Below are 18,339 nucleotides of genomic sequence, written 5' to 3' on the forward strand. Positions count from 1 at the left end.
GTAGACCATATGGGCTCACTATAAGGGAGTCGATCTTAACAATAAATCCCATGTTGATTAGAGGCTTTTTCGTCTGACTGTAAACAGGCTTGCTTAATCAACCCTCCCAAGGAGGAGCCACTTGCTCTGGCCCTTACTGAAGACTTGTCTAAGGGGTCCACCTTCTGCAAGCCGCAAAGGTTTTCTGTGCACATCTTCTGCAATAGCCTTCATGGTATGTATGGTTAAAACGTCTATGCTACATTGTAGATTGGCTCATATTTCCTGATATATATACCGGTTGATGAATGCCATTAAAAAAAATAGTACAACATTAATCACTGCATGCAGAACACTGACACTTAGTCTCAAAATGATTTTTGGCAATGGACTGCCTTATAAGAAATCATGAAAGCCATTCAGGTGTCCACATGGCTGATGAACAGAATGAAAGTAAATATTGCAAGATTAAATAGAACCAGCTGCCCAGACTAGCACCAGGGTAATTACATGTTTAGTTCGTCGGGCTTGGACATGGTTGTTCCATGACCCAAGAACAGGATGTACTTGGTCAGTTTGTTGTCATTGCACCTGTCTCATGGAGAATGAATAAGGATGTAATTGCAGCCATACTAATCTACATCGTAGGAGGCTGTCTCTTTTTTGTTGCAAAGCACTATTGGTTGGAGGCATTTTTCTTCCCCATGACATTGAAGACCTGTCACAAGATATGCACCCTCAAAATGACAAATAATTGTTTATCTTTCTCTGCAAAGGAACCTGAAGAAGAAGTATTACCTCCCAAGAAATGGCCAACGGTCGATGCATCCTATTATGGTGGCCGAGGAGTAGGAGGCATTAAAAGGATGGAGGTCAGTACGTTTTACCCGAATCTTTGATGGATGCATGTGCGCCGAAAAATAAATAACAGTTGCATGCATGTTGGTAATCCAATTAATTAGTTGTTAGACTGCACACCAATTACTAAGTATTATTTCCTCTATGCATAATGTTATGCCATTTTAGCACTCAGCATTTCCCTCAGGAAAAAAAACATGGCCAATTGTTACCACTACAAACCACAGAGAATCATACAAGTTCTCAAGACTGGTACCTCCGGCCTCCTCTCATCAGCAGCAAAGGTTTTGCACCTGCACTCCTAACCCACTACCATTCTCCTAATGTTTTGCATAAGCACACACCACGAGGCCACCAAAATGGCAGAAGTGCACAAAGCTAAAAGTTACATGTTATTACTTCTAACGCAAAGGTACAATTGTTGTTTTTGGTCATTTTGGGCATCTGTCAAACTGAAGGAAGTGTTCTTCTATCCCCACATAATGAGCAGGCTTGGAGATAGAGGGAGCCTTGTTATGTTTTGTTTAAAGATGTAGCAAAGCTCACAATCACAATATATAAAAAGCCTTTTGATGCTTAAAAAACAGAATTGTGCATAAAACAACTTATGCACACAGACTGAAAAGGAGCAGGGGTAGGGGACTACTGGCAAAGTATAAAAGTTGTGTGTTTTTCCTGGAAGGAAACATAGCCCAGTAGTACGGTTTAAGTGGATCAGAAGACCAAACCAGGGTAGTAATGTGGAAACCTTTCAAAATGTATCCAGAGATGGCTAAAATACCAGAATATATATATTTCTGATGTTTGTTAATCTGCTTATAATCACATGCTGTGCATAGTCCGGCATCCAGTGGTCACTGCAGAGTATTGCATTTTGTTTTTCATAGTCAAAAAGGGGACGTCGACATAGGCGTGTCTGTAATACTAGTCTGTAATACTATCCCTATAGTGACGTGTAGTGTACCCAAAATCACTCACGAGTCGAGGTCCCTCAGATTGTTTTTTTCCGCCCAGATACTGGTCGCCTTATGCGGAGCTCGTAAGAGACATTGCCATTACCATTTATTCAACCCTTGGTCGTTTTTTGTCAGTTATCAGTTATCAGTTATCGTTAAATCCAAACGCCTCCAGCCCTCTCTCGATGGCTAAGCAACTTTCACGCCGAGCGATGGCTACGCAACTTCCCCGCCCAGGCAAGATCTTCGACGGTGGTGGTTTCGACAGAGGCGATCCTATCGGCGCTGCCGAACACGTGGCCCGGCCTCGCCGGCCTACACAGTAGGGAGAGTGGGGGTTGTTGGAACATTTCTTTATCCTTTTAGAATGCCTTTCTGTTCCCCCCCCTTTCCTTCGGGGACGTTATCACTTATTATTGCATCCTCAGCTATGGAGAGGACTCCTTTAAGATTTTGCCCTCGTTTTAACGGCAAATTCACGTGGAAAGATAAGCATAAGCGGTGTAACCGCTGCTTACCCCTCGACCACAACGAGGCCAGCTGTGCGGCCTGTAAACTCCTTCGTCCAAAAACTTTGAAGGACCGCAGGGTCAAGAGGTGGGCAGTCTACGCTATGTCGAAAGCTGATTCCTCACCTGCAGCCGCCGCCGAATGTGACGAGGGGGACAGTGATAACGCTACCTCCGTAACGGAGGTTGTCGACCTCTCTAAAGAGAGCTCCCACTCCTACGCGTCTGTCCCCAGCCCCGGCAAGTTTGGCTTATGCGCTACTTGTGGGGATGTACACCCGGGCGACGCTGACGCACATGAAAAGGTAAAAACTAAACACACAACCCACGACAAAGTCGAAAAAGGCCCCAGCGCCAACGGAGTCACCGAATCTATCGGCAGCCTCCGCCGATCGTAAGGGTCACCAGCCCGCCCTGCAACCGCATGCGCGACTGGCGACTGGGCCGTCCGCAACTAAGGGCGCTATCACCAAAACATCAGACGAGACTCCTCGTAAGAGAGCGACCGTCGGCGAAAAGGTTCGGCACCGCCGAAGACTGTTCATGACCAGCCCTCGACGGACAAACTAGTCGTCGAAAGCTTGGCTCATATAGTCTCCACTGACGCTCACAGACGGACGGCAAAAGAGTCGCCGACTCCCGCTCACAAGGCCAGAGAGACGCTGAAACCTAGGGAAGGTACGCCAGAACCTCCTCCCACGTCGAAAGGAAGACATAGAGTCACTTCCCCAGTGTCCGGCCCATGAGAAGGTTTCTTCAGAGGGCAAAGGGGGTTTATCCTCCACGCTACAGGAGAGATCTCGACGCCTAGAGGCGGAGGAGCATACCTTTCCGCCACTAGACTGTTCAGGGGGTTCCCAGTGGACTATGGAAGGATTTCAATCATGTATGGACAAACTAGATAGGTTTATGTCCATCCCTGAACACATTACACCCGAAAGGCCTAGAGATATACCTTATGAAGACCATAGGGCCAAATATCCAAGATTCTTTAACCCACTTCAAGAGGATATGGATACATACGACCTCACCGAAGAGGAGCCACATTTTCATGAAGATGAAGAGTTCCTCAATACTGAGGATCTACGAGACCCTGTAGAGGGCGTTGAAGAATACCCAGACATAGGTGGAAGTGGCTTCGAAGAAGACCCAGACATAGGTGTCTCACAGCCCTGACAGTCTCCAGAGGCGTCAACAGACCCTGACGTTTTGGATCTGTCCTCTCCTCAAACCGAACTTTCAATTCACTGCTACGAAAAACAGCAGCACATTTTGAAATTGACACAGGGGAGATTACTCCAGACAAAATAATTAAGGAGAAACAACCTACTAGTCAGGCCATTCCCCTTCTTGTCTCAGTCAAGAGACGCCTCATTCCACCTCTATCCACATCTGCATTGGTTAGAGCAGTCAACCAAAGAATTGAGAAGCTTTTTAGCCCCTCGCCGTCAGATCCCTTATATAAAAGGGGTCACTCCATACCTGATTCCTTGGTAGTAACGACCACAAGGAAGAGGTCAGGGGTTCCGCTATCTACTAGCAAAGCACCCCCAGACAAGGAGGGAAAGAAGCTTTATGCCTTGGAAAAAAGGATGACATCCTCAGCAGCTTTCTCCACGCGGATTGCCAATAACAATACTTTGCTGGCAAGCTATGCTGATGCCCAAAGGGGGAAATTGCGCAAAGGACTGGAAGAAGGTCCTGAGCCCTTACAAACCCGTTTGTTAGCCATTGTGACAGAAGGTACTCAGGTTAACCAGAGCATTGTTAAAAACACACTTGATGCTGCGGAGACGGCTGGTCGGTCACTAGTCCAGGGGACACTTCTCAAGCGTCATGTTTGGCTCAGGAACTCAGGTTTTAAGCCAGAAACCCAGGCGTCCCTCACAAACAAACCGATCGAGGACTCAAACCTGTTTGGTAAGGCGGTGGACGACGCACTGGAGACAGCTAAGAAGAAATTTTAAACCCTAAAAACTCTGGGCCAGATCACAAGACCTTCTAATAAGAGAGGGTATGGCAACAGATGCTTTTTTCGTGGCCAACGTCAAAACCAAAAACAACAACAAAAATACTCCTTAGCAGGCAACTTGTCCTCCACTCAGGGAATCAGTGGACAATATGCTAAGAGAGGACAACGTTGTGGCAAGGGAAGAGGTTGGGGCCCCACTCCTAGAGGCTCCCCAGCTGCCAACACCAAATGACCCAAAGGTTCTGGTCCCCTCCCATGCATCTCCGGTCGGGGGCTGGTTAACATCATTTCTACAAGCATGGGAGGGAATTGGGAGGGAATTACCACAGACCGCTGGGTATTGTCAACTATAGGCCGCGGTTACTGCATCAAATTCAGTTGGTGCCCTACATTCAGACCCCCAAGGGGAAGATGCCTATCACCGGAGAACCTCGCCATCCTTCTTCAAGAAGTCGAACTGCTGCTAGAAAAAGGAGCAATAGAGGTTGTGCCTCTATCACAGGTAACAGAGGGTATTTATTCAGTGTACTTCCTTGTACCCAAAAAGGATTTAACCATGCACCCTGTACTAGATCTTCGCCCAGCGAACAAATTTGTAAAACCTTAAAAATTTTGTATGGTGACTTTGCAGGAAGTAATTTCCTTGCTCACACAGGGGGATTACATGACAACACTGGACATGAAAGATGCATACTTTCATATTTCAATGTTGCCAGCGTACAGAAAATACCTCAGGTTCATGATAGAAGGCAAACACTATCAGTTCAAGGTGCTACCCTTCGGCATAACTTCAGCGCCAAGGGCATTCACAAAGGTATTGGCAGTGGCAGCGGCCCACCTACGCAGGTTATCCATTCCGGTCTACCCTTACCTCGATGATTGGCTCATTACAGGGGATTCTTACGAAACATGCTTCTCAAATACCCAAAAGTCTGTAGACTTTTTGTTCCACCTGGGCTTCTCCATCAACGAAAAGAAGTCCAGTCTAGACCCCAGCCAAATCAAGCAATTCCTAGGGGCTCTAATTTGAACAAAGGACGGCCTCGTCTTCCCCTCCGTCGAGAGGGTCCAAAACATGCTGTTTCAGATCCCTCAATATGTAGCCGGTCGAGAGGTGACGGTACGCAAAGCCATGCGATTGCTAGGAACGATGGCGTCATGTATTTATTTGGTACCTCACGCGTGCCTGCGCATGCATCCAAAGAAGAGTGGCTCAACAGCCAGTGGTGTCAGGCCAGTGGACAATGGGACGATCTAGTGGTGGTATCGCAGGCTTTGGTTCTCTCGCTGCAATGGTGGTCGAAGGAAAACCTCGTATTGGGGAAACCATTTGCCACCCCCCCAGTGGAAGCCACTCTAACCACAGACGCATCCCTCACAGGATGGGGAGCTCACCTATCCCATCAGACTGCACACAGAGTTTGGACTCCCAAGTGTGGCATCCAAACACATAAACTTGCTGGAGCTGCTGGCGGTCTTTAAAGCACTGAAGGCTTTCCAGACACACCTACAAGGGAAAACAGTGCTGGTCCTCATAGACAGCACCAAAGCCATGTACTACCTGAACAAGCAAGGGGGCACTCACTCTCCAGGACTATCCAAGCTGTCCCAGAACACCTGGAAGTGGGCTCTCAGACACAAAATGTTCCTGTTATCTCAACATGTACCAGGGGAACTCAATCTTCTGGCAGACGAACTCAGCAGAGACTTTCCTCTGCCCGCAGAGTATGAATGGCGATTACAAGAATAAATCGTCTCCAATGTTTTTGCAGAATGGGGCTTCCCAGAGATAGATCTTTTTACAACTCTGGAGAACACCCAATGCTAAGATTACGCCCCCAGGTACCCCCAGAACCACTCCAAGGGGAACAGTCTCTGGATAACATGGTCAGGGAAATTTGCCAACGCTTTTCCCCCGACTCCCCTTCTCAACAAGATGGTGCACAAGATGCACCAGGAACCAGTTACCATAATACTAGTAGCCCCCATGTGGGCCCGACAACTCTGGTTCGCTCATCTAATGGAGATGTCACTGTCTTCGCCAGTGAAACTGCCCTGCCTGTACAACATGCTGTCACAGGACAGGGGCCAAATGCTGCACCCATGCCCACAGACCCTGAACTTGGCAGCCTGGCTCCTGAGGTCATAGAATTTGGACATTTGCAGCTCCCACAGAGATGCATGGACATTCTCAGAGAGGCAAGGAAACCGAACACTCGTTACTGCTACTCTAGCAAGTGGAAACGGTTCGTCATCTGGTGTAGGGCTAAAAGCATCAACCCTGTTGACTGCTCTCCCACACAAATTGTTTCATACCTGACTCACTTGTTAGACTCAGGATTAGTCTTTAACTCTATTAAAATTCATCTAGCTGCACTCTCCGCATACACTACGTTTCAACATAAGGTGTCATGGTGAAAAGTTCCAGTTATTAAAGCCTTCATGGAGGGAGTGAAGAGAATTCACCCTCCTATATCTAACCTAGCTACTGGATGGGACCTGAATGTTGTACTAAGCAGGCTAATGGGCTCCCCCTTCAGACCCATGCACAAAGCAACCGTTAAGAATCTCACTCTTAAAACTGCTTTCCTAATAGCTATCACCTTCATTAGGAGAGTAAGTGAACTACAAGCGCTCTCTATACTAGATCCCTTTGTAACAGTTCACAAGGATAAGGTAGTTCTCCGCACGCACCCTAGGTTTGCACCGAAATTCATTTCAAAATTCCATGTCAACCAGTCTATAGAACTACCAACGTTCTTTCAAAACCCATCAAACTTGGGAGAAAAGAGCCTGCACACAATTGATGTGCGCAGAGAGGTCATGTTTTATATGGAAAGAACTAGACCACTGAGAAATACTAATCAGTTCTTTGTCTCAGTGGCGGCAGGAAGAGAAGGAGATGCAGTTTCCAAATCCACTATATCTAGATGGATTGTCCAATGCATCACTCTCTGTTACACTCTTGATAAGAGAGAACTTCCCTTCAAGGCACTGGGGCATCCATAGCATTCATTGCAAATGTTCCCCTTGAGTCCATTTGCAAGGCGGCAACCTGGAGTTCTGTACACACCTTTACAAAACACTATTGTCTAGATGCCCATTCTAGATCTGATTCCCAGGTGGGACAAGCAGTTTAAGACATCTTTTCTCTACTGTTCCTTCTCACAACCCACCTCCAACTCTGGTACTGCTCGCTAGTCTATGCACAGCATGTGATTTTAAGCAGATTAACAAACATCAGAAGACACGCATTACTTACCGTAAAAGCATTTCTGATGGTTGTATCTGCTTAGATTCACATGCGCCCACATAGACGTCTTATTACTTTCTCTCTTTTCTGTACTCACATAGTAATAAAGCTCCCTCAAGGCAGAAAAAATACAAACAGAGGGACCTCGACGCGTGAGGGATTTTGGGTACACAACACGTCACTATAGGGATATTATTACAGACACGCCTATGTCGACGTCCCCTTTTCGACTGTGTAAAACAAAATGCAATACTCCGCAGTGACCACTGACCACTGGATGTCGGACTATGCACAGCATGTGAATCTAAGCAGATACAACCATCAGAAATGCTTTTACGGTAAGTAATGCATGTCAAATATTTCAGAGGCTTGTGGAATCTGCTTAGATCACATGCTGTGCATAGGCCGACATCTAGTGGAAGCTGCAGAGTATTACAGAAAGGGATGTCAACAGGGCATGCCAGTAATACTATCCCTAGTGTGACGTCAACTGTACCCATGATCTATCACTTATCGAGGTCTCTCATATTGGTTTTTTCTGCCATGCTAGACAGACGCGTATAGCGGAGTTCATTTCGGCGATAAGCCATTGACTTTGTATAATTAGCATAGTTTTTCTTTCTATCCTTTCATCGACTGCCGTAACACAACGCCGAGGAAAGAGACCATTGCCATGGACTGTACGGCCTTGGAAGGCCACCCCGGGCCTCTGTGGGATGTTGTAACCAACTTTTGCTCTGCTATGCTGCAGCACTATTATGATGTTGCCAGAAACATCAAAATGGCTGCAAAACCCTTGTGCACGCTAAAACCTCTGAAAATCGCGCTTTGCAAAGCACAAAAAGATGGCTGCCCAATCTGCCATGCATGTTGTCAGTGGTGGAACAGAGATCTCCCTCCTGAAATATGTCACTGGGCTCCACAACATGTGAAAATGGAGTACAGAAGGAAAAAGCAGTGCCTTGCTAAAGGAAACCCCAAATCTTGATTAAATCCCTTTTTTCTTTGTTGCTGAAACTGCACAATGCCGGTACAAAAAACCCTCAAACATCCAAAATTCTTGCTGGCTGCTACAATTCATTTAGTTTAAGAAATCATTGTGAACTTGCAGGGTCCTCAAAAGCTGAAGGCATAAAGGGATTTCCACAGCAAAAGTGGCCTGACTGTGGAATCTGTCAAAAAAATCTGGGTGCAGTACCCTAGGCAGCCTGAATGGCAGCCTGCCTGATTAAACTTTAAACATGTATAAACTGAAATCAAATTTTTGAAATCTAAGAGGCCTGTTATTGAGAGTAACCCATATTGTAATTGTTTTGATCCAGGGTTTGATTTGATCCAACTAGTTTGTTTTATGCTAAGGGAAAATTCAACAGAAGTAACAATTAAAATAAGCTTGGCTAAAGCTACCAAACTGGAATAACAGCTTTGCTCACAGAGAAAAGGCCTGTTCCCCAGCAGGAAATCACACCAAAGTGGTAATTATAGGGTTTGGGAAGAACCTGGTCTGCAGTGGGGAAGGAAACAATGACAAGCTGCAAAGCAGGAAATGCGAGGTGTGAGGACAGTCGTAAATGACCTCTGCCAAGAGCCAACAGGGAGGAGACTGCTCCTGGACTGAAGGGAGACAAAAAGAGGCAGACCCAAACAACCATCGGGGGCTAAACATTCACAAAGAACTTTTTGTTTAAAGACTTATAACTTGCCACTTAAAATTGTCAAAAATACAACAGTAAGAGTTGTGAATCTAAATTTTGGCTGCACGTTTCAAGAGGCGGCAAAATTGTGTGACATGTTCTGGAAGGAAACGGCAGGAAATGTGATTTTACACAAAATGTATTTCTGCTAGAAGCATGAACCTTTATACACTTATGCCCATGTTATAAGCGCACACTTGTAGAAATTTGCTGATAAATTGGACATTGTGTTCCTGATGAAAAGGGCAAACTCCTGTGAAAAGCAGACATAAGATCCCACAGCTACGGGGTTTTGAGGGATTGTGTGTCTTTCTTTTCTCTTTGAGAATGCCTTTCTCTTTCCCCTCCCTCTCTTCCGAAGTCGTAACCACACTTCTGGCCCTCAGCTATGGAGAGGACGCCCTTTAGGTTTTGCCTGCTTTGCAAGGGTAAATATACATGCAAAGACAAGCACAAACGGTGCAACCGTTGCTTGCCCCTCGATCACAAGGAGGACGGCTGTGCGGCCTGCAAATGACTGAAGCCCAAAACGTTAAAGGACCGCAGGGTCAAAAGGTGGGCGGCCTACGCCATGTCTAGGTCTGACTCCTCGCCCGCTGCTGCCGCCGCCGAATGTGATGAGGACAGTGATTACACGGCCCCCGTAACGGAGGTTGTAGACCTCGTCATCCGTCCCCAGCCCCGACAAGCCCGGCTCACGCCCAGTTTATGGAGATGAACACCCCGGCGACAAGGACGCACACAAAAAAGCTCAAAAACACATACCCCCCGGCAAGCATTCGTCGAAGACGAAGGCAGCCATAGCGCCAACGGGGACGTCGGGTCCACAGGCGTCTTCCACCGACCGTAAGGGTCGTCAGCCCTCCCCGCCACCGCTTCCGGGATAGGCGTCCGGGCATTCTAAAGATAAGGGAGCTAACACCAAATCCTCCGGCGATGCGCCTCGTAAGAGTGCTCACGTTGCCAGTAAAGACTCGACGTTACCTAGCGCGACGGCGACCGATCCCTCGGCAGAGAGAATGATCACCGAAAGCCTCTCGCGTATATCCACTAAAGACGGCCAGAGACGGACGGCAAGCGATACGCCGAAAACCGTGCACAAGGCCAAAGAAACGCCGAAGGCGCAGGAAAACAGGTCAGGACAGCTCCCGCCGTCAACGGAAAGCCCAAGCCTGCGAGAAGGCTTCTCAGAAGGCGAAGGTTCGCTTTCTTCGACGTTATGGGACAGAACCAGGCAACTACAGGGAGAAGAAAATCCTTTTTCATTCCCAGACCGCTCTGGCCTACTTCAGTGGACCTTAGAGAAGTTCCAGTCCTGTATGGATAAAATAGACAGGTTCATGGCCATCCCAGAAAATAGGGCACCCAAGAGACCAAGGGAGGCACCCCAGGAGAGTCCAAGGGTTAAATACCCAAGGTTCTATAACCCCATACAGGAAGACATGGACTCTTACGACCTCACTGAGGAGGACACTCACTTCCAGCATGAAGATGATTTCATTAATGATGAAGACCAACAAGAAGAAGAAGGGTTTCATGAGGACACTAACATAGGTGAAGAGGGGTACGAGGAGGACACAGGCGAGGGTGACCCAAATCCCTGGCAGTCACCAGCTAGGTCTACAGACACAGACAGTATAGTCATCAGGTCTACTGAAACTACACCAGTCAGGAACCCTCCGCCTGTTGATGATCAGCCCACCTTCAATGCGCTACTGAAGAAGGCAGCAGCACATTTCGAACTCGAAACTGGGGAGGTCACCCCAGATACTTAATTCGTGGAAAGGATTATCAAGGAAAAAACTCCCACTAGCCAAACAATTCCCATCCTCGCCTCAGTTAAAAGACGTATTACCCCCTCACTGTCCACTCCGGCACTGGTGAGAGGGGTCAATCCGAGAATTGAGAAATTGTTCTCACCCTCTCAGTCAGACCCACTATATATTAGGGGTCATTCAATCCCGGACTCCTTAGTGGTGACCAACACTAGGAAGAGGGCTGGGGTCCCACTGTCTACCAGCGGGGCACCCCCAGATAAAGAGGAGAAGAAGCTTTATGCCCTGGCCAAGAGAATCACCACCTCTGCAGCATTCTCAACTAGAATTGCCAATAATAATACATTATTGGCAAGCTACGCTGCTGCTCAATGGGGAAAGCTTAAGCAGGACATCGAAGAGGCCTCTGAACCCCTAAAAACACGATTATTGGCTACAATTAATGAAGGCTTTCTGGTCAACCAAAGCATCGTTAAGAATACCCTCGATGCAGCAGAGACGGCTGTCCGTACTTTGGTACAGGGAATTTTGCTGAAGCGTCACGTCTGGCTTCGCAATTCCGGGTTTAAGGCAGAAACGCAAGCGTCCCTCATTAATAAGCCCATTGAAGAGTCTAACCTCTTTGGAAAGGCAGTTGACGACGCTCCGGAGAATGCGAAAAAAGAATTTGACACCATAAAGACCTTGGACCAAATCTCAAAGCCCCCTAAAAGGCGGGGATTTGCTAACAAGTGCTTTTTTCGTGGCCAACGCCAGCAACAAAATCAGCAACAACAGTATTCTGCCAACAACTACTAAGGTAATAGTGGCCAGTACAATCAGAGAGGTCAACGCCGTGGCAAGGGGAGAGGCCGGGGTTCCACCCCGAGAGGCTCCCAAGCCACCAACAACACCAAGTGACGCGAAGATTCAGATCCCCTCCCATGCATCGCCGGTCGGGGGCCGGTTAACATCCTTTCTTCCAGCATGGGAGGGAATAACATCAGACCGCTGGGTACTATCCACCGTAGCCCGCGGCTACTGTATAGAGTTCAACAGTTCCCCAACAAACAGACCCCCGAGGGGACGATGCATGATACCAGAACACCTCGCCATCCTTCTCCAAGAAGTGGACCAGCTACTGGAAAAAGGAGCTATAGAGGTCGTGCCTCTATCTCAGGTAACGGAAGGTATTTATTCAGTGTACTTCCTTGTACCCAAAAAGGATCTAACCATGCGCCCTGTATTAGATCTGCGCCCAGCGAACAAGTTTGTCAAACCCCAAAAGGTTCGTATGGTGACCTTACAGGAAGTGATCCCACTGCTATCACAGGGAGTTTACATGACAACACTGGACATGAAAGATGCATACTTTCATATTTTAATGTTGCCAGCGCACAGAAAATGCCTCAGGTTCATGATAGAGGGCAAACACTACCAGTTCAGAGTGCTACCCTTCGGCATAGCATCTGCACCAAGGGTATTCACGAAAGTACTGGCAGTGGAAGCGGCCCACCTGCGCAGGTTATCCATCCCAGTATACCCTTACCTCGACGACTGGCTCGTAACAGGGGATTCTTACGAGACATGCTTCTCAAACGCCCAAAAGACTGTAGACCTTTTGTTCCAACTGGGCTTCTCCATCAACGAGAAGAAGTCCAGCTTAGACCCCAGCCAAGTCAAACAATTCCTAGGGGCTCTAATTAGAACAAAGGATGGCCTCGTCTTCCCCTCCAACGAGAGGGTCCAAAACATGCTGTTTCAGATCCCCCAATATGTGCCAGGTCGAGAGGTGATGGGGCGCAAAGCATGCGCCCAATGCAAGAGTGGCTCAACAGCCAGTGGTGTCAGGCCAGCGGACAATGGGACGATCTAGTGGTGGTCTTGCAGGCCTTGGTTCTCTCGCTACGGTGGTGGACAAACGAAAACCTGGTAATAGGGAAACCTTTTGCCACACCCACAGTGGAAGCCACTCTAACCATAGACACATCCCTCACAGGATGGGGGGCTCACCTATCCTATCAGACTGCTCACAGAGTGTGGACTCCGAGCGTAGCATCCAAGCACATAAACCTACTGGAGCTACTGGCGGTGTTCAAAGCACTAAAAGCCTTCCACGAACACCTACAAGGAAAGACAGTGATGGTCCTTACGGACAGCACCACAGCCATGTACTACATCAACAAGCAGGGGGGCACCCACTCTCCAGGACTGTCCAAGCTGTCCCAGAATATATGGAAATGGGCTCTCAGACACAACATGTTCCTACTGTCATGACATGTACCAGGGGAACTCAATCTGCTAGCAGACAAACTCAGCAGAGACTTCCCTCTGCCCTCAGAGTACGAATGGCGGTTGCAAAAAGACATCGTTTTCGACGTCTTCACACAATGGGGATTCCCAGAAATAGACTTGTTCGCAACTCTGGAGAACTCACAATGCCAAAGTTACGCCTCCAGATACCCCCAGAACCAGTCCAAGGGGAACAGTCTGTCAATTCCATGGTCAGGGAGATTTGTTTACGCTTTTCCCCCGACTCCCCTTCTCAACAAGATTGTGCACAAGATGCACCAGGAACAAGTCACCATGATACTAGTGGCTCTATGTGGGCCCGGCAGCCATGGTTCGCTCACTTGATGGAGATGTCCCTATCTCCCCCAATGAAACTTCCCTGCCCGTACAACATGCTGTCACAGAACAAGAGCAGGACATTGCATCCATGCCCTCAGAACATGAACTTAGCAGCCTGGCTCCTGAGATCATAGAGTTTGGACATCTAGAACTCCCGCAGAGATGCATGGACATCCTCAGGGAAGCTAGAAAGCCTAACACTCGTCACAGTTATTCTAGTAAGTGGAAAAGATTTGTCATCTGGTGTAGAGGGAAAAGCATCAACCCGGTTGACTGCTCACCCACACAAATTGTTCTGTACTTGACCCACCTATTGGACTCAGGTCTGGTGCTCAATTCTATTAAAGTCCACCTAGCGGCACTTTCTGCATACACCACTTCCCAACTTAAAGTGTCGTGGTGGAAAATCCCATTCATCAAAGCCCTTCATGGAGGGGGTAAAGAGAATACACCCTCCGATAGCTAACCCAGCTCCCGGATGGGACCTAAATGTGGTACTTACCAGACTCATGGGCCCGCCCTTTGAACCCATGCACAAGGCAACTCTTAAGCACCTTACTCTTAAGACTGCTTTCCTAATAGCTATCACCTCCATTAGAAGAGTAAGTGAACTACAGGCTCTTTCAGTTCTAGACCCCTTGGTAACAGTTCACAAAGACAAGGTGGTTCTACGCACACACCCAAGGTTTGCACCGAAATTCATCTCGAAATTCCATGTGAACCAGTCAATAGAACTACCAACGTTCTTTCAAAACCCTTCCAATCTGGGAGAAAAAAGTCTGCATACACTCGATGTGCGCAGAGCTGTCATGTTTTACATGGAAAGAACCAGACCACTGAGAAAGACTAATGAGTTCTTTGTCTCGGTGGCAGCAGGAAGAGAAGGAGATGCAGTTTCAAAGTCCACTATATCTAGATGGATTGTTCAATGCATCACTCTCTGTTACACTCTTGCTAAGAGAGAACTACCTTTCAAGCCAAGAGCACATTCTACTCGAGGCATGGGGGCATCCATAGCTTTCATTCCAAATGTTCCCCTTGTGTCCATCTGCAAGGCGGCAACCTGGAGTTCGGTGCACACCTTTAGAAAACACTACTGTTTAGACGCACACTCTAGATCTGACTCCCAGGTGGGACAGGCAGTATTAAGACATCTTTTCTCTACTGTTCCTTCTCATAACCCACCGCCAACTCCGGGTACTGCTTGCTAGTCTATGCACAGCATGTGATTCTAAGCAGATTAACAAACATCAGAAGACAATGCATTACTTACCGTAAAAGCATTTCTGATGGTTGTATCTGCTTAGATTCACATGCGCCCACCCTTCCTCCCCGCTCGGATGGAAGGAACCTAGACATCTTTCTACATCTCTCTCTTTTCTGTACTCACTCACGTATAGAAGGCTCCCTCAGGGCAGAAAAAATACAAACAGAGGGACCTCGACGCGTGAGGGATTGTGGGTACAACGCACGTCACTATAGGGATAGTGTTACAGACACGCCTTGTCGACGTCCCCTTTTCGACTACAAAAAACAAAATGCAATACTCCGCAGTGACCACTGGATGTCGGACCTATGCACAGCATGTGAACCTAAGCAGATACAACCATCAGAAATGCTTTTACGGTAAGTAATGCATTGTCATTGTGCCAAAAGTAGATTTTGTGTTCAAGGGGCTAGAGGGGGATTCTCAGCCTCATAAACTCACGCCATAAAGGTGACACGCTGTTTCTCTCCTCCTATCAAGGCAGAGAGGAAACTCGGACCAATCACCTGTCAAAGGGGTGAGTTTAGGCTAAACCAACCCACACACCCCCTTTATCATAGCATAAATAGAGACAGCTCACCACTCAGAAAAACAGACAGATTCACTCAGTATCGTGATACTGGCGGATCACCCTGCTGCTGAACTCTACATCTTCCTTGCTCCAGACTCCAGAAACTTGGCAAAGCAGAAAGCCATTGCATAGCTGAACCAATTTCAGCTAGGCCTCAAATTCCAGTACCAGAACCCCACAAACCTAAGGGGAAGCATCAAAATACAGCTGGGCTGCGCTGTACTGCTTGCCTGCTGAAAATAATTTTCATCATAACCAAGAAGGGCAGATCCATTCCAATCCTGTGCCGTGACCAGAGTGCTTTGCAGATCCAATCCAGTCCGGTGCCGTGCGGTGACCAGAGCGCCTTGCTGATCGCTGCCCAGTCTGAGGTGCCCAGCCGTCTGTCCTAAAACCAGATCCACTTCCCTGACCAGGATCTTGATGGACCATAATCCTGACGGTTCCGTTTAAAAACATATCTAGTGAGTATCTATAAAAAGAACCGTGTCACTAGCATATGTACCTTGCATGGTCAATCCCTATCTTAAACCCATCATATCTTCTATTCAGAACCTGTGTTGTTAGGAATATTTTTGAATTGTCTGAACTCTCTATGCAAACCATCCTATCTTCCTCTGTACTAGTATTGATAAAACTATCTTTGTGCTGATCATTTCTCATCTGAAGAAGGCGAGACCTCTGCAGGCAGTCATTCTGATCAAGTGGCTGTGTTCCTGTGTGGTATTCGTTGTATTCATAGTCATCGGGGGTCATTCCAAGGTGGGCGGTAAGGGCTACCGGGCACCAGTAAGGAGACCGGTGCCGGTAATCCCTTACCGCCCTACTACAAGGTCCCTTAGCGGGTCCCACAATTAACGGCTGGTCTGACCAGCCGTTATAGACGGGACCCGTTAAGGGACCAGGGTGCAAATAACAGGCTTAACATTCGCGAGCCCATTATTTGCACCCTCCCCACTCCCATTGGGCACTATGGGGGCTCAAATGGGAATGGGGAATGGCATCATTTTCAATGGGGTCTTACCGGTCCCGCAAAGGTCGGACCCGTTATTGGTGGCAGTCATGGCGCAAATAGCACCATGACTACCACCAACCTCGGATTGAGGGCCATCCTCTAGTGTAAGAACTCCTTTTGTCGTTTTAAAAGTGCATTCCTGTTTTCCAATCTTGCGCCTATCTTAAAAAAACGACCTCCACTAAAACGTCCATAACTCCCTCAGTTCTTGTTCTAGAAACAAAATTTCAACTTCTGCTTGTAGCAAACATCCACAGCTTTAATCCGCATCCAAACCGCATTCCAAATCCATATGGTTCTCCCATTATCGCAATTATCGTACAGTGAAAAGTTTGCCACAAATTTTCGTTTAGGGAAATTCTGACACGTGTAAAACAGATTGCTTCTGACTTCAATTTTAAGATTTCAAATTGTTTCTTGGTATTACATCATTGCTTCTGTTTGTGTGCAACTATCCAAAGTGGCTTGCATAAGAATTTATAACAATTTCAGCAATTTTGACCATATTTAGTGTTTTTGCTCAGTCCATTCTAAGGATAACTTTAAAAGCCATCTGACAGCTTCACGGTCAATTCCGTTTTTCTCTTGTGTTTTCTGGGGGAAAGTGGGCTTGATATTCTGTTGATTTTTGTCCCTCCTGAATACCTGCTCTCTCCTCCTATCTCTTTACATTGCCTTTTGGGTGGTTGAGGGGTGTGCAAGGGGGAAACTAGTAACCACGGTGCTATCTGATCTGAAAACACACACAAAGGTATTATTTCTGTGCTGAATTGCTTTGCTCACTATTACTCCTTGTGTATTAAAGAGATCATTCAGTGTTACATCACCCCATTGGTGATTATTGTGTACTCATTAAAACATAGTGTGATTAAATTGTAAATACATAAATAAATACTTTAACTTTGTAAACCAGCCTGATTCCTGGTTCAGTGTGACCTGGGGGGTTCCAGGAAAGGGGCGTGATATGAGTGGAATATCATTCAGAATAAAGAACTTTTAGACAAAAATAAATAAGGGTTTCAGTTGTGCATTACACGCTAGGCGTTGACTTGGGTGTGTGCCGGATTGAAATCACTTACACCTTGGCCCAGACAGTAGCAAGAGAGGGTGAGGCCATTGCTAGGAGGCCATTTAACAATGCATATTCTGCCCTTCCTACACTTTGGTCGCCCGGCTGCCATCTCCTTAACCCAGAATTATGGAACACACTCCATTTAAGTTTTGCCCTAAGTGTAACTGTAAATTCCCCAGGGTAGACAAACATTTTGTTTGCAACTTGTGTCTCCCGATAGACCACGTCAAAAGGTTTTGTCGAGCGTGCACGCTCTTCAAGCCTAAAACGTTGAAGGACCGTTCCACTAAGCGCTGGGCCCACTACACCAGGCACCTCGAGGCCATGAAGGTAGAGGGAGCCTTCAGCGATGGCAGCGATGCCGTACTTTCGGACGGCGAGGGCACCGCAGTAACTTCGGTTACTCAAGCGCAGGCCCCCGACCCGGTAGGACAGGCCGGCGGCCATGTTGTGCGAACTACACCCGGCAGCGGCACAAAAGCACACACCACAAAACACATAAGCCCCAGTACCCATTCAACAAATGAGTCAAATACTCGACAACGTTCGTCACCCCGTGAACGGTCCACTGAGTCCCGGTCCTCTGGGCAATCTCGTTCAAGATCGCCACACGACAGGGCTAAGATGTCGAAAGACGGCAAGGGTGTTGCAAGAAAAACACATTCCGAAGGTCGATCGTCTGCAGACGAAGCCTCAGCCCGCACACTCGAAGTTTGACGTTCTTGTTCTGGTAAGGCGTCAGGGCCCCAAAAAGTCTGTTTCACACTCCTGTGGGCCCCAGGGTGGGGAAAAATACCATAAAAAGTCC

At 47.5% G+C, this 18,339-nt stretch overlaps 1 protein-coding gene across 1 annotated transcript in view; it reads left to right on the top strand.

The window, feature by feature from the left end:
* ANTXR2 (ANTXR cell adhesion molecule 2) overlaps positions 1-18,339 on the top strand; it is a 491,546-nt gene that overhangs the window by 352,233 nt on the left and 120,974 nt on the right. The window contains exon 14 of the mRNA XM_069644750.1: positions 756-851. Within this exon, the coding sequence (XP_069500851.1) occupies positions 756-851 (96 nt within the window). The remainder of the gene's footprint in view (positions 1-755; positions 852-18,339) is intronic.

Source organism: Ambystoma mexicanum, chromosome 2p (assembly GCF_040938575.1).
Source record: "Ambystoma mexicanum isolate Mex_15411 chromosome 2p, UKY_AmexF1_1, whole genome shotgun sequence".
NCBI classification, from domain to species: Eukaryota; Metazoa; Chordata; class Amphibia; order Caudata; family Ambystomatidae; genus Ambystoma; species Ambystoma mexicanum.